Source organism: Pseudorasbora parva, chromosome 15 (genome assembly GCF_024679245.1).
Source record: "Pseudorasbora parva isolate DD20220531a chromosome 15, ASM2467924v1, whole genome shotgun sequence".
Classification (NCBI taxonomy): domain Eukaryota; kingdom Metazoa; phylum Chordata; class Actinopteri; order Cypriniformes; family Gobionidae; genus Pseudorasbora; species Pseudorasbora parva.
This window is the reverse complement of record NC_090186.1, coordinates 44,994,518-45,008,598: the sequence shown is the minus strand read 5'-3', so window position 1 is coordinate 45,008,598 and position 14,081 is coordinate 44,994,518. Positions and strand designations below refer to the sequence as shown.

Sequence of the window (14,081 nt, the reverse complement as noted above, 5' to 3'; positions counted from 1 at the left end):
ATAAATTATGGAGAGCAGACATTTTGAAGGAAAGTACACATCCCTCTTCATGTGCATTTATTAAATATTCAGACTAATTAGTCACACTTACTAAATCAAGCATCACCAATACTAATTATCACAATTTTTGTTAGTAATTGGAACTAACTAACCATGCACTGCAAAAAATGCTTTTCTTACTTAGTATTTTTGTCTAGTTTCAAATCAAAATATCTCAAAATTCTTACATTAAGAAAAATTTACTAGACAAGCAAAAATTATTGTCTTGTTTTGGGAAAAAATAACTCAAAATGAAGAGAGTTTTTGCTTAAAATAAGATAAATAATCTGCCAATGGGGTGAGAAAAAAAATCTTGTTTCTTGTTTCCATCCGGGGCGGCAGTGGCTCAGTGGCGGGGCGGCAGTGGCTCAGTGGTTCATGTAGATTGTCTACAAACCAGAAGGTTGGTGGTTCAATCCCCGGTCCCACCTGACCAAGTGTCGAAGTGTCCATGAGCAAGACACCTAACCCCAGCTGCTCCCGACGAGCTGGATGAGCCTTACATGGCTGACATCGCCGTCGGTGTATGAATGGGTGAATGTGAGGCAAAAATGTAAAGCACTTTGGATAAAAGCGCTATATAAATGCAGTCCATTTACCATTTACCATCCCAATCAGAAATAAGATTATTATTCTAAACCCATTGGCAGATCATTTTTCCTATTTTAAGCTAAAATTCACTTCATTAAGATTTTTTTTACCAAGAAAACAAGAAAAAATATCTTACAGTCTCAGAAAAAAAGGTACAGTGTTTCACTTGGGCGGTACCCTAAGGTACAAAAGTGAAAAGGTACATCTTTGTGACATATATGACACCCCTAAATGGTACATATTAGTACCTTAAGTGCTTTCAGTACTTTAAGAGTGTGTATTAGTGCCATAAAGGTACTTATTTGTACATTTTTGGTTTTGTACTTTAGGGTACCGCCCCAGTGACAGCAATGTACCTTTTTTCTGACAGTGCATGTCATTTTACTTATCTAGTAAATGCATCTTTTAGATATTTGGACTGAAAACAAGAAAAAAATACTAAATAAGTAGAGCATTTTTTGCAGTGTCCTCACTGATTTTAAAACTCTGCCTATGGCCCTGTAACTAACCGAAGCAAACAGAATCATAAAGATATATTTGGTTTGTAATTGATTTTAAGGATGCATTTAGTAACATATTATGTGCATACAGACAAACTCTTGAAAATGTTTTCATAAGGACCGTGTTGCACTTTTTTTCGACGGGGCCGGTGGTGTGGGAGCTGATGGATCCCTTACTCTTCCTCTCGGAGATGAAGATGAGAAAATAACGAGAGCCAGTAGGGAAGTCAGAGGAGTAATGAATCTTTTCCTCTGCTCTCTCAGAGACAGCGGCGTCTGCCGGGCTTCATCACCTCGACCATTCATCTCTGCGGAGAACAAGACCTGCGTCTCGACACCAAACTCTGACCGCCACCGAAAACAAGACAAAACAAATGGCTCCGCAGATTAACCAAATCAAGATACTCACTATTGAAAACAGAGCTCAAGAAAACTAGCCTGGGTGCTAGCCGAACTCAGCCCCGCCCCACAGCCGAACTCAGCCCCGCCCCACAGCCAAACTCAGCCCCGCCCCACAGCCAAACTCAGCCCCGCCCACAACATCTGAGCTCAGGTTCGGACTCGACTTGATCCATAGAGGAGTAATTATGCCTGAACAGAAACTGACCAATGAGATCATCAGGGTGGGCTTTAGCCAATGATGGACAGATGATCAACAGAAACTGACCAATCAGATCATCAGGGCGGGCTTTAGCCGATGATGGACAGATGATCAACAGAAACTGACCAATGAGATCATCAGGGCGGGCTTTAGCCGATGATGGACAGATGGTCAACAGAAACTGACCAATGAGATCATCAGGGCGGGCTTTAGCCGATGATGGACAGATGATCAACAGAAACTGACCAATGAGATCATCAGAAACTGACAAATGAATGCCAATGGAGGCCTATCTGAAGCCTTTCTCAGCTTTCAACAAAAATATCTTCATTTGTGTTCTGAAGATGAATGAAGGTCTTACGGGTGTCCAACAACATGAGGGTGAGTAATTAATGAAATTATTTTCATTTTTGGGTGAACTAACCCTTTAAGGCCACCTAATATAAAGCGGGTCCAAAAAATCAGTGAGCAAGTGCTACAACAATGAATATTTAAAATTGCACATTACGAATATACAATTTAAATCACACAAATGTTCTTTGCATTGCAGTATTGAGAATTTGAGGAGGGGTGGATGTGACCCGGACATTTCTGGACAGTTTTTGAGAGATTCATCCAAACAGGGAATTAAAAACAAAAACCTTACTGAGGGTCACAAGATGCCGGGGGAATATGGCTGATAGCAGAGCTGCTCTCTGAAAAATAACTGCAATAAAAATAGACAAGACGAACAGATGGGAATGGATACATGTGAGAAGAGGTCTCAAATATGTCCTCCGTGAAAGAGACTAAATAAAAAGTTCACATTTTACAATGTCCTCTGTTTCTGTGTGTTAGGAAACGAGACGCTGGGATGTTCTGACATTTACAGCTCCGTCAGCACTGAAGCTAGAAACATGCCATTTATAAACTTCCCCTTCGCATGAGGTCAAACAGCAACATAAAATAACACTCACAGCACAACTGACTTACAGCTCGATTTAACCCACTGAGATGAGGAGAGAAGAAAAAAGACAAGAAGATATGAGAAGAAAAGACATGAGAAGATATGAGAAAAGAAGAGACGAGAGAATACAAGAGGAGACAGGACAAGAAAAGAGACAAGAAGAGACAAGACCATACAAGACGAGACGAGAAGAGATGAGGAGATACAAGAAGATCCGAGACAAGACGAGATGAGATGAAAAGATACGAGATAAGACGAGAAGAGATGAGAAGATACGAGAAGATACGAGACAAGACGAGACAAGATGAGAAGATACAAGAAGATCCGAGACAAGACGAGATGAGATGAAAAGATACGAGATAAGACGAGAAGAGATGAGAAGATACGAGAAGATACGAGACAAGATGAGACGAGATGAGAAGATTCAAGAAGATACAAGACGAGAAGAGATGAGAAGATACGAGAAGATACGAGACAAGACGAGAAGAGATGAGAAGATACATGAAGATACGAGACAAGACGAGAAGATATGAGAAGATACAAGAAGATACAAGACAAGACGAGAAGAGATGAGAAGATACAAGAAGATACGAGACAAGACGAGAAGAGATGAGAAGATACGAGAAGATACGAGACAAGACGAGACAAGATGAGAAGATACAAGAGGATCCGAGACAAGACGAGATGAGATGAAAAGATACGAGATAAGACGAGAAGAGATGAGAAGATACGAGAAGATACGAGACAAGACGAGACAAGATGAGAAGATACAAGAAGATCCGAGACAAGACGAGATGAGATGAAAAGATACGAGACGAGACGAGACGAGACGAGAAGAGATGAGACGAGACGAGAAGAGATGAGATGAGATGATACAAGATGATACGAGACAAGATGAGAAGATATGAGAAGATACAAGAAGATACGAGACAAGACAAGATGAGAAGATACAAGAAAAGACGAGAAGAGATGAGAAGATACAAAAAGATACGAGAAGATACGAGACAAGACCAGATGAGATGAGAAGATACGAGAAAAGACGAGAAGAGATGAGAAGATACAAAAAGATACGAGACAAGACGAGAAGAGATGAGAAGATACCAGACAAGACGAGAAGAGATGAGAAGTTACAAGAAGATACCAGACAAGACGAGAAGAAATGAGAAGTTACAAGAAGATACGAGACAAGACAAGATGAGACGATACAAGAAGATACGAGACAAGACGAGATGAGATGAGAAGATACAAGAAGATATGAGACAAGACGAGATGAGACGATACAAGAAGATCTGAAACAAGACGAGAAGAGATGAGAAGATACAAGAAGATACGAGACAAGATGAGATGAGATGAGAAGATACAAGAAGATACGAGACAAGACGAGATGAGAAGATACGAGAAAAGATGAGAAGAGATGAGAAGATACAAAAAGATACGAGAAGATACGAGACAAGACAAGATGAGATGAGAAGATACGAGAAAAGACTAGAAGAGATGAGAAGATACAAAAAGATACGAGAAGATACGATACAAGACGAGAAGAGATGAGAAGATACAAGAAGATACAAGACGAGATGAGAAGAGATGAGAAGATACAAGACGAGATGAGAAGATACGAGAAGATACGAGACAAGACGAGATGAGATGAGAAGATACAAGAAGATACAAGACGAGAAGAGATGAGAAGATGCAAGAAGATACGAAACAAGACGAGATGAGATGAGAAGATACAAGAAGATACGAGACAAGACGAGATGAGATGAGAAGATACAAGAAGATCCGAGACAAGACGAGAAGAGATGAGAAGATACAAGAAGATACGAGACAAGACGAGACAAGATGAGAAGATACAAGAGGATCCGAGACAAGACGAGATGAGATGAAAAGATACGAGACGAGACGAGACAAGACAAGATGAGATGAGAAGATACGAGACAGGATGAGGAGATGATTAGACAAAGTTATTTGCCACACAGGAAAAATATTCGATAATGCTGAAAACTGAAGCACAGCTCTAATTTCAGAGGTGGACAAAGTGGTTATACTTTGCAATTATGATATACAATGTGACACACATTATAAAATAAAAAAATATTCTATTTTAAAAAAAGTACATTTCGAGTCAGTTTTGATGTCAGGTGAAGGAGGCTTAAAAAGGCACAAAACTCGATACAGAATCACAATGATAACGCGATGAGAAAGTGTTTGAAGAAGCGCCGCGGAGACCCTGATCGGACAGCCGATATTCTCATTAACCGCAGAGAGCTGATGAAGATTAGAAAACCAACTGAGCAAAGCATCCTGGGAAATCAGCTCCAATCTCCCCCTAATAACCGATCCATAAGCCACCCGCCGGGACAGGTCCGACAGGGCTGGACGGGTTTCAGAGGGACCAAGATTGTTCTCTGCTTTCTGAAAGCATCTCATCCTGATTTCTGAGGAGAATGATGACAGCACACTCAAATACTACAGAAGTTAACTCGAATTAACACGGAATTCCCATCATTAACCAGCCTCAAGTCACATAGCAATGAAAGGGTTAGTTCAGCCAAAAATGAAATGTCTGTCATTAACTCCTCTCCCTAATGTCGCTCCACACCCGTAAGACCTCCGTTCATCTTCACACACAGTTTAAGATATTTTATATTTAGTCCGAGAGCGTATGCAAGTGTATGCACACTATACTGTCCATGTCCAGAAAGGGAATAAAAACATCATCACAGTAGTCCATATGAGACATCAGTGGGTTAATTAGAGTCTCTTGAAGCATCCAAAATACATTTGGGTCCAAAAATAACAAAAACTACGACTTTATTCAGCATTGGCTTCTCTTCCGGGTTTGTGTTCAATCCTCAAATAAAGATTCAAACGGTTATGAATCAGCGAATCGATTCATGATTCGGATCTCGTGTCAAACTGCTGAAATCACGAGACATTGGCGATCCAAATCATGAATCAATTCGCTGATTCATAACCGTTTGAATCTTTATTTGAGGATTGAACACAAACGCGGGAACCAACGGCTGAAGGTCCAAATCAATGAGAAGGAGCTTCAGAGACTCTGATGATCCAGAGGAATAGAGTCTCTGAAGCTCTTCTCATTGATTTGGACCTTCAGCCGTTGGTTCCCATTGAAGTCCATTATGAGGAGAAAAATCTGGGATGAGATGAAAGAAAGAAAAGAAAGACATGAACATCTGGGATGAGATGATTATCAGGAAATGTTCATTTTGAAGTGAACTAATCCTCTAAATTAAACCTAAAAATACACAGAAAGATTTAAGAATCTGAAACATTTTAAATCAAGAAATGTTACGATTATAAATATTTATAGCATTCATACCCAATGGCAATTCAAAGTGCTTTGCATAGAAATTAATTAAAATAGTGGTAACATATGCATGAGAAATAAGAAAACCATGTGTAAGAATAAAAAAAATTAAAGATAATAAAGTAAAGATAATAAAAAAATAAAAATAAAATGGTCAGATCCACAATAGTGGTCTGAAATAAAATAAAACACCCTTCAGTTTACAGTCGACATACATGTACCATCTTAATTAGATCACTTCTTAACGCCAGCTATCAATCAAATGCAAAATGACCAACACTGATTAATAACCAGACAGACTCGCCTACAGGATCAATATAGTGAAAGAGAAATAATTAGAGCAATTATATATAATGAATAATGAAGAATAATCATATATTAAAATTAGTGAGTTTTTGCAGGTCAAATGATCTGCCAATGGGTTTAGAATAATAATCTTATTTCTGATTGGGACGGAAACAAGATTATTTTTCTCCCCCCATTGGCAGATCATTTGACCTGTTTTAATCAAAAACTCTCTTCATTTAGATTTTATTTTTAAGAAAACAAGGAAAACTGTCTTATGTTGTTTTACTGATCTAGTAAATGCGTCTTGATTTAAGAATATTAAGATATTTGGACTGGAAACAAGACAAAAATATTAAATAAGAAGAGTATTTTGTGCAGTGTAATACTAATTTAATTGAAAACGGAGTAATAAAGCCAACTTTAAAACTCACGCCGAGACGTTTGTACTCATCCTCCGTGACGGGAGCTGGTGTGGTTTTTCTGGTTTTAATCTAAAGCGTTTCTTTTCAGCAAACCTCAGGTTTAATGGAACTGTCCATCCAGACAACATTTACAGAGACGGCCGAGTGACGTGCTGACAAAGACGAAAGCAGCCCAACATCATTTTTCATGTTTCAGCGTTGAAGGTGTTTAGAGCCTTGGCGTCCAAAGCAGCAATTTCAATGCTAAATAACAATCAAGGCTACAGTGAGCTAAAAATACTGGAGCTGGCAGCGGCCCATCAATTACACTCGGCCCCCGGGGACAGCTTTAGCAATTCTCCAGAGGAACGCCATCTTTAAGAGAAATTCTCCAGCTAATGAAACACGCGGCAAGGCCGGAGAAAAGGCTGCATGTTTAAAACAGAAGCAGGAGGAACCAGTGACATTTAACACTTCACTTTACATTTCATATTCTTCAATTATACAGCCTGATTTAAATCAGTCTCAAACACGAAAAGAACACACTCTCGCAACTCCAAACACACGGCAAAACATGCTCTTCTTACTCAGAAATTTTGTCTTGTTTCTACTCAAAATGAAGAGAGTTTTTGCTTAAAATAAGATCAATAATCTGCCAATGGGGTGAGAAAAATAATCTTAATTCAAACAGAAAACAAGATTATTTTTCTCACCCCATTGGCAGATTATTTATCTTATTTTAAGCAAAAACTCTCTTCATTTTGAGTTATTTTCCCAACACAAGACAATAATTTGAACTTGTCTAGTAAATGTTTCTTAATGTAAGAATCTTTAGATATTTTGACTAGAAACAAGACAAAAATACTGAGTAAGAAAAGCATTTTTTGAAGCGAATGTGTTACTTGATGGTTCTGTGTAATCATTAGTGATTTGGGTCAAATATGGATAAACTCAAACATTGGGTAAAGATTGTCTTTAAAAATGTAACCCTAAAGGGGTTTGTCCATATGTAGGTTTTAACAACCCAGCGTTTTTTAGAGCCATTTCTGAGTGAAAAGTGTTTCTACACCAGTTGCTTTTCTCAGCGTAGCTTTCATTTGCTTTGGTTTTTTCTTTCTGTTAAGAATACTTCATGCAGTCTAGATGAAAACACAAAGACCAGAGTGCCGTTCGCATCGGTTTAGCAAAAACAAAGCCTTCACAGAAAAGAGAAACCACCAGTAAAATCTCTTCAATATCTCAACTGTTCCTCACACACAGCAATGAGTGTAAACTTCTGCTTCTCAGATTTTTCACCCAAGAAAGAGAGCCCAATAATCTCAGCAAAGACTCTAATCTGCAAATCAGAAGTCAGAGATCTCAATATCAATTCAAATGTTTTATCTAATTTGCTCTCCACAATGATTATATAGCTCTAGACTCTTACAGGATGATGACTGGTGATGATTTGCATTGTTCCAGCTAACAGGGAATGTTCTCAGAAGCTTGGCTAATGTTCTGGAAAGGTATCCCTCAAACAAACACTCTTCCAGTAACGTTAATAAAAATGTTATCTGGTCTTTAATAAGATTCTCAAGCACAAAAACATTATTTATACATTACACAATGGGACGTTTTTTCTTAATCGTTTTAGTCGGACGGTCATCTAACGTTTTTTAAATGTTTCAGAGAACGTTCAAAAGTACCATTCAAATAATGTTTGCAAAATGAAATGTTGTATGATTACAAAATTGTATGACTATCTAAAGATGCAATATATCAAAAGAAAGAACAGAGCCTCAGCTTTTGAACAGAAGTAAGTTTCATAAAAAAGCACCATTTTGCACCAAGTTTTTGTCAAAGACTACATTCAGATTTGATTCAGAGCGATGATCAAACATGAGGAGCTTCACATCCTGGGTCAATATTTAATTCAGTACATTAGGCAGTTTTGATTTTTGCTGTTTAATGTTCATTATCGTGTTATTTTACATGTGGATATGATTACATATGATATCGCCTGTTTCTGCGTCTTCTTCGCCTGTGTTTTGATCAGGAGATTCTGTACTCGTTCAGAAGATGCGTAATGGCGCCCCTTATTGTATAAAAGTGAAAACACTGAAAATTCTGTGTTTGGCAGGGAAACGCTTTCTCACAAATAACGGAAAATTCAGTTTTTGGCGAGGAAAGAATTAATGCTTGAAAAACATTTTTAAAACATTTAACTCTTGAACTTTCAGAAATAACTTTTTAAAAACTTAATGGGAAGATAACTAAATGTTCTTAGAACATATAAACTCACCTAAAGGATTATTAGGAACAACAGTTCAATTTCTCATTAAGGCAATTATGTAATCAGCCAATCACATGGCAGTTCTTCAGTGCATTTAGGGGTGTGGTCCTGGTCAAGCCAATCTCCTGAACTCCAAACTGAATGTCAGAATGGGAAAGAAAGGTGATTTAAGCCGTTTTGAGCGTGGCATGGTTGTTGGTGCCAGATGTGAGTATTTCACAATCTGCTCAGTTACTGGGATTTTCACACACAACCATTTCTAGGGTTTACAAAGAATGGTGTGAAAAGGGAAGAGCATCCAGTCTGCAGCAGTCCTGTGGGAGAAAATGCCTTGTTGATGCTCGAGGTCAGAGGAGAATGGACCGACTGATTCAAGCTGATAGAAGAGCAACTTTGACTGAAATAACCACTCGTTACAACCGAGGTATGCAGCAAAGCATTTGTGAAGCCACAACACACACAACCTTGAGGCGGATGGGCTACACCAGCAGAAGACCCCACCGGGTACCACTCATCTCCACTACAAATAGGAAAAAGAGGCGACAATTTGCACAAGCTCACCAAAATTGGACAGTTGAAGACTGGAGAAATGTTGTCTGGTCTGATGAGTCTCGATTTCTGTTGAGACATTCAGATGGTAGAGTCAGAATTTGGCGTAACCAGAATGAGAACATGGATCCATCATGCCTTGTTCCCACTGTGCAGGCTGGTGGTGGTGGTGTAATGGTGTGGGGGATGTTTTCTTGGCACACTTTAGGCCCCTTAGTGCCAATTGGGCATCGTTTAAATGCCACGGCCTACCTGAGCATTGTTTCTGACCATGTCCATCCCTTTATGACCACCATATTGACTGAACTAAAATGGCCGCCACAGTCCCCAGATCTCAACCCAATAGAGCATCTTTGGGATGTGGTGGAACGGGAGCTTCGTGCCCTGGATGTGCATCCCACAAATCTCCATCAACTGCAAGATGCTCTCCTATCAATATGGGCCAACATTTCTAAATAATGCTTTCAGCAGCTTGTTGATCAATGCCACGGAGAATTAAGGCAGTTCTGAAGGAGAAAGGGTCAAACACAGCATTAGTGTGTGCTCCTAATAACCCTTTAGGTGAGTGAATTTGTTAGCTGGAATTTTTCTGCAGGACAGAAAGAAGAAACATTTGAGATGAACTCACAGTAGACGTCCACCCTGATGGACTTGATGGCCGGCGAACCCAGTCCGTTCTCAGCCTTGCAGTAATATCGTCCTCCCTGATGTCTCTGGATCTTCGCGATGTGAAGGGTTTCGTTGAATACGCTTGAGTCCTGGAACCGGTCCGAAACGCTGCCGGCCGTCTTGGTCCATCGAATCTGAATGAGGAACAAGAACAACTTAAATCTCTAATCGTACCATTTCACCCATTATCCACCATTCGAAACTTCAACTCAAGTACACTGCACTTAGCAAACAACACAGATTACGTTTTTCACTCGTGAATTTGGAGATTTGACTTTATTTTGCTTCCATTCAAAACTTCAAAAATCCACATTTATCAATGCGCTTTATCTACACTACTTACTTATTTAGTAAAATTACAAGATATTTTTCCTTGTTTTCTTAAAAAATAAAATCAAAATGAAGTGTCTGCCAATGGGGTGAGAAAAATAATCGTATTTCTGTTTGGGACAAGAAACAAGATTTCAATCAGAAATAAGATTATTTTTCTCACCCCATTGGCAGATCGTTTTGCCTGTTTTAAGCAAAAACTCACTTCATTTAGATTTGATTTTCAACAAAACAAGAAAAAATATCATGTAATTTTACTTATCTAGAAAATGCATCTTAAATTAAGAATATTTAGATATTTAGACTCGAAACAAGACAAAATCACTAAGTTAGAAGAGCATTTTTTGCAGTCTATCTGCGTCTTTACATTTCAATTACAATACATATCTTTACAAGTTTTAATCTCCACTTCAGCAGCACTTACACATACCAAAACTTACAGTTTTATTCCTCTCTATATTCTGAAGGATTTTACTGAGGGGTTTGTTCATATCCTATTCACTTATTATTTATTTAAGACTTTATTCCTAAAAGATTAGTTTTTTTCTTTTTCTGGCCGTTGACTGTAATTTCTGATTTATGAAGTGAAAAAAAGAGATTTCCAAAACCCCCTCAGTAAAAGCTCTTTTTTTTACCCGTAGAGTCTTGCCTTAAAAGTCCAGATTTTGGAGACTCATAATAAATGGAAATGCAACAGAAATAATCGACTATTTTGCACATTTTATATACAACCAAACAGCATATCTATAAAACACCCACACTCAACGTACTGCATCAAAACTCAGCTATAAAACTTGTTTGTCAGGAAAAAAATCAGGAACGCAGGTCTGAAATAAACACGGATATACAAACGGATGCACCAATAAACACTGAGAATGAAACTTCAGATTAATCACACTGTGAATTAAACTAGCTCTTCACACTTTAGATGCATTCTGCTTTAGTCACAAGCGTTTTTAACAATGTGCAACTCCTTTAGCAGTCGAAAGCCCAACTTTCCCCAACAGAGATGAGATTTGTGAGAGACTTATTACCCAAATATCCTGAAAACTATTCCGTTCCAGGATATTTTATGTAGTTTTTGATCCTCAAATCAACTCACATTTCTGACATTCCCTTGTGAAAAAGAAGCACATTCTAGCATACTTTTAGCAGCCTATATGTCATTGTGTAACTGGATGTATTGGTAAACTAAAAAATGTACTTTTCTATGGAATATTTAAGGGTTTACGCATGAAGCATATTGCAATTGTTACATTTTCCAAGGATCAGCATTCTCTGATAAAAGTGATTGGGCAGACCAAACCGTGAGTCGTAGAGACTTGAAACTTGAAGAGCTGCTAGTGATCATGGCTGCATTTCCCGAAACGTTCTTAACTCTACGTCATTCTTAAGTTATACCTTAAGGTATCCCTTAACGTTAATATGTGTTTCCCGAAACGAACTTAGTTAAGAATACCTTCTGTAAGTCATACTTTCGTAAGGTTGGTCTGGACCACTCTTAGCAATACCTTATCCTTATTAACAGTTCATTCCACTAGTGGCCACCACTGTGTAAAAAGCTTCTTTATATGTCAGTCTATACGAATATAATTCCGAAGTTGCAGTATACACCTAGTGTTCAGTAAGGCTAGTTGAATTGCTTTTGTTTTTGTTTTGTTTTTTTGTTTGTTTTTTTATTTATTTTAAATTTTTTATGCAAGGATTAAAATTGTCATAAAAAATTTCATTACAAACACTGATGGTTGTTAGCTTTTTAATGATATTATCCAAAGGTACATCAGCTGGCAAACCATTAGACAGGAAAGGCTTAGGAGTCTATTTAAAGGGAATGATTGTGGAAGAGAGTTTAGTCAAACTTTGGCAGCGAATAGAATTGTGCTAAATCAAAGACGGCGCCGTCTGCGGAGCCATTTAGTGTATGTGCACTATGTCATACATGAAAACTTTAGTCCCCTGGCCATGTCAGAAGCTGCTATTAAAAGAAATTTCGCCTACCACGAAAGCAAATTCAGCAGCTTTTAGATCTTGTTGGACCAACTTTGTCGAGACACAGCTACCCCCTCAGCCCTGAAATCAGCTGCTGGCGGCTCTTGTCTTTCTTTCTTTTTTATCGGTCATATAGTAGCATCTGATTATATGTTTTGTGTGTTGCGTTTTTATTGACTAGGCCATCTAATAATATAAATTAGTCATTTACACAATAATGTGATGCAGCTGCTGCATGGTCAATCATCCCTGGTTGTGGAGTAAATCAAGACACTGTGGAAAATATATTGTAATAATTTAAATGGCGCATGATGCTCATGAGATTGCTGGTTCGTGCACTCATTTCGGAATTATGTAAAATTTAGGTGCAATTTTGTATGAAAAATGAAACTATTTCTGAAGTGCTTCTTTTATAAAGAACTTTTTTTTTTTCGCATAACGCTGTGAAACAGCCCCTGCATAGAGTAAATAATCGATTATTGAGCCATCGATAGAAGCCAATTCAGCACCGCCACCACGAACAGCACCCGCTAACGTCGCACTTAAGAAGGTTTACCTTAAGCGAGCTCCTAAGGTATAGTTCGGGGAACACACCTAGAAATGGTATACCTTCAGTTAAGTTATACCTTTAGAGTCTTCGTAGCGCGCTAAGAGACAAGTTATCGGGAAATGCAGCCCATATTACTCCCATACTTTCTTCCTTGCATTGGCTACCAGTTAATTTGAGAATACATTTTAAGATTTTAGTCAGAAATTTTAGTCGATTTCGATCAGAACGGTGTCATCTCACTGCAAAAATGCTCTTCTTACTCAGTATTTTTGTCTTGTTTCTAGTCAAAAAATCTACAAATTCTTACATTAAGAAGTATTTACTAGACAAGTACAAATTATTATCTTGTTTTGGGAAAAAATAACTCAAAATGAAGAGAGTTTTTGCTTAATATAAGATAAATAATCTGCCAATGGGGTGAGAAAAATAATCTTAAAACAACATTATTTTACGTACCCCAATGGCAGATTATTTCTTATTTTACGCAAAAATGCTTTCTTTCTTTCTTTCTTTCTTTCTTTCTTTCTTTTTTTCTTTCTTTCTTTCTTTCTTTCTTTCTTTTTAATATTTCTCTTGTTTTTGTGTATTGCCTTTTACAGCACTTTGGTCAGCCTTGGTTGTTTGAAATGTGCTTTATAAATAAATAAACAACAACTAAAAATTCTTAAATCAAGATTCATTTACTAGATAAGTGAAATAACATACTTCCCCCAGAAAACAAGAAAAAATATCTTATGTCATTTTACTTATCTAGTAAATGCATCTTGATTATATATGTATATATAAAATCAAAATTACTGCGTAAGAAGAGCATTTTTTGCAGTGTGTGTACTCTGTCCGCACTACATTCAGTGCATTTAATCACACTTCTTTTCCACAAGGGTTTTGTTCCGTTTAAATCGCATCTTTCCGCTGTGTGTGTGAGGATGCTGTGTGTCACAGTCACCCGTTTGTCAAATAAATGCCAGCGTGAGTCCTCCGGGAGAACCTCCTTGCCATTTTCGTCTTGACAATGCCAATGTCAA

At 38.0% G+C, this 14,081-nt stretch overlaps 2 protein-coding genes across 4 annotated transcripts in view; one reads left to right on the top strand and one right to left on the bottom strand.

Moving 5' to 3' along the window:
- Window positions 1-14,081, bottom strand: part of LOC137041739 (MAM domain-containing glycosylphosphatidylinositol anchor protein 2-like) — a 204,216-nt gene that overhangs the window by 115,850 nt on the left and 74,285 nt on the right. The window contains exon 3 of the mRNA XM_067418352.1: window positions 10,147-10,321. Coding sequence (XP_067274453.1) covers window positions 10,147-10,321 — 175 coding nt within the window. The remainder of the gene's footprint in view (window positions 1-10,146; window positions 10,322-14,081) is intronic.
- Window positions 1-14,081, top strand: part of LOC137041735 (armadillo-like helical domain-containing protein 4) — a 281,479-nt gene that overhangs the window by 252,104 nt on the left and 15,294 nt on the right. The window lies entirely within an intron of this gene.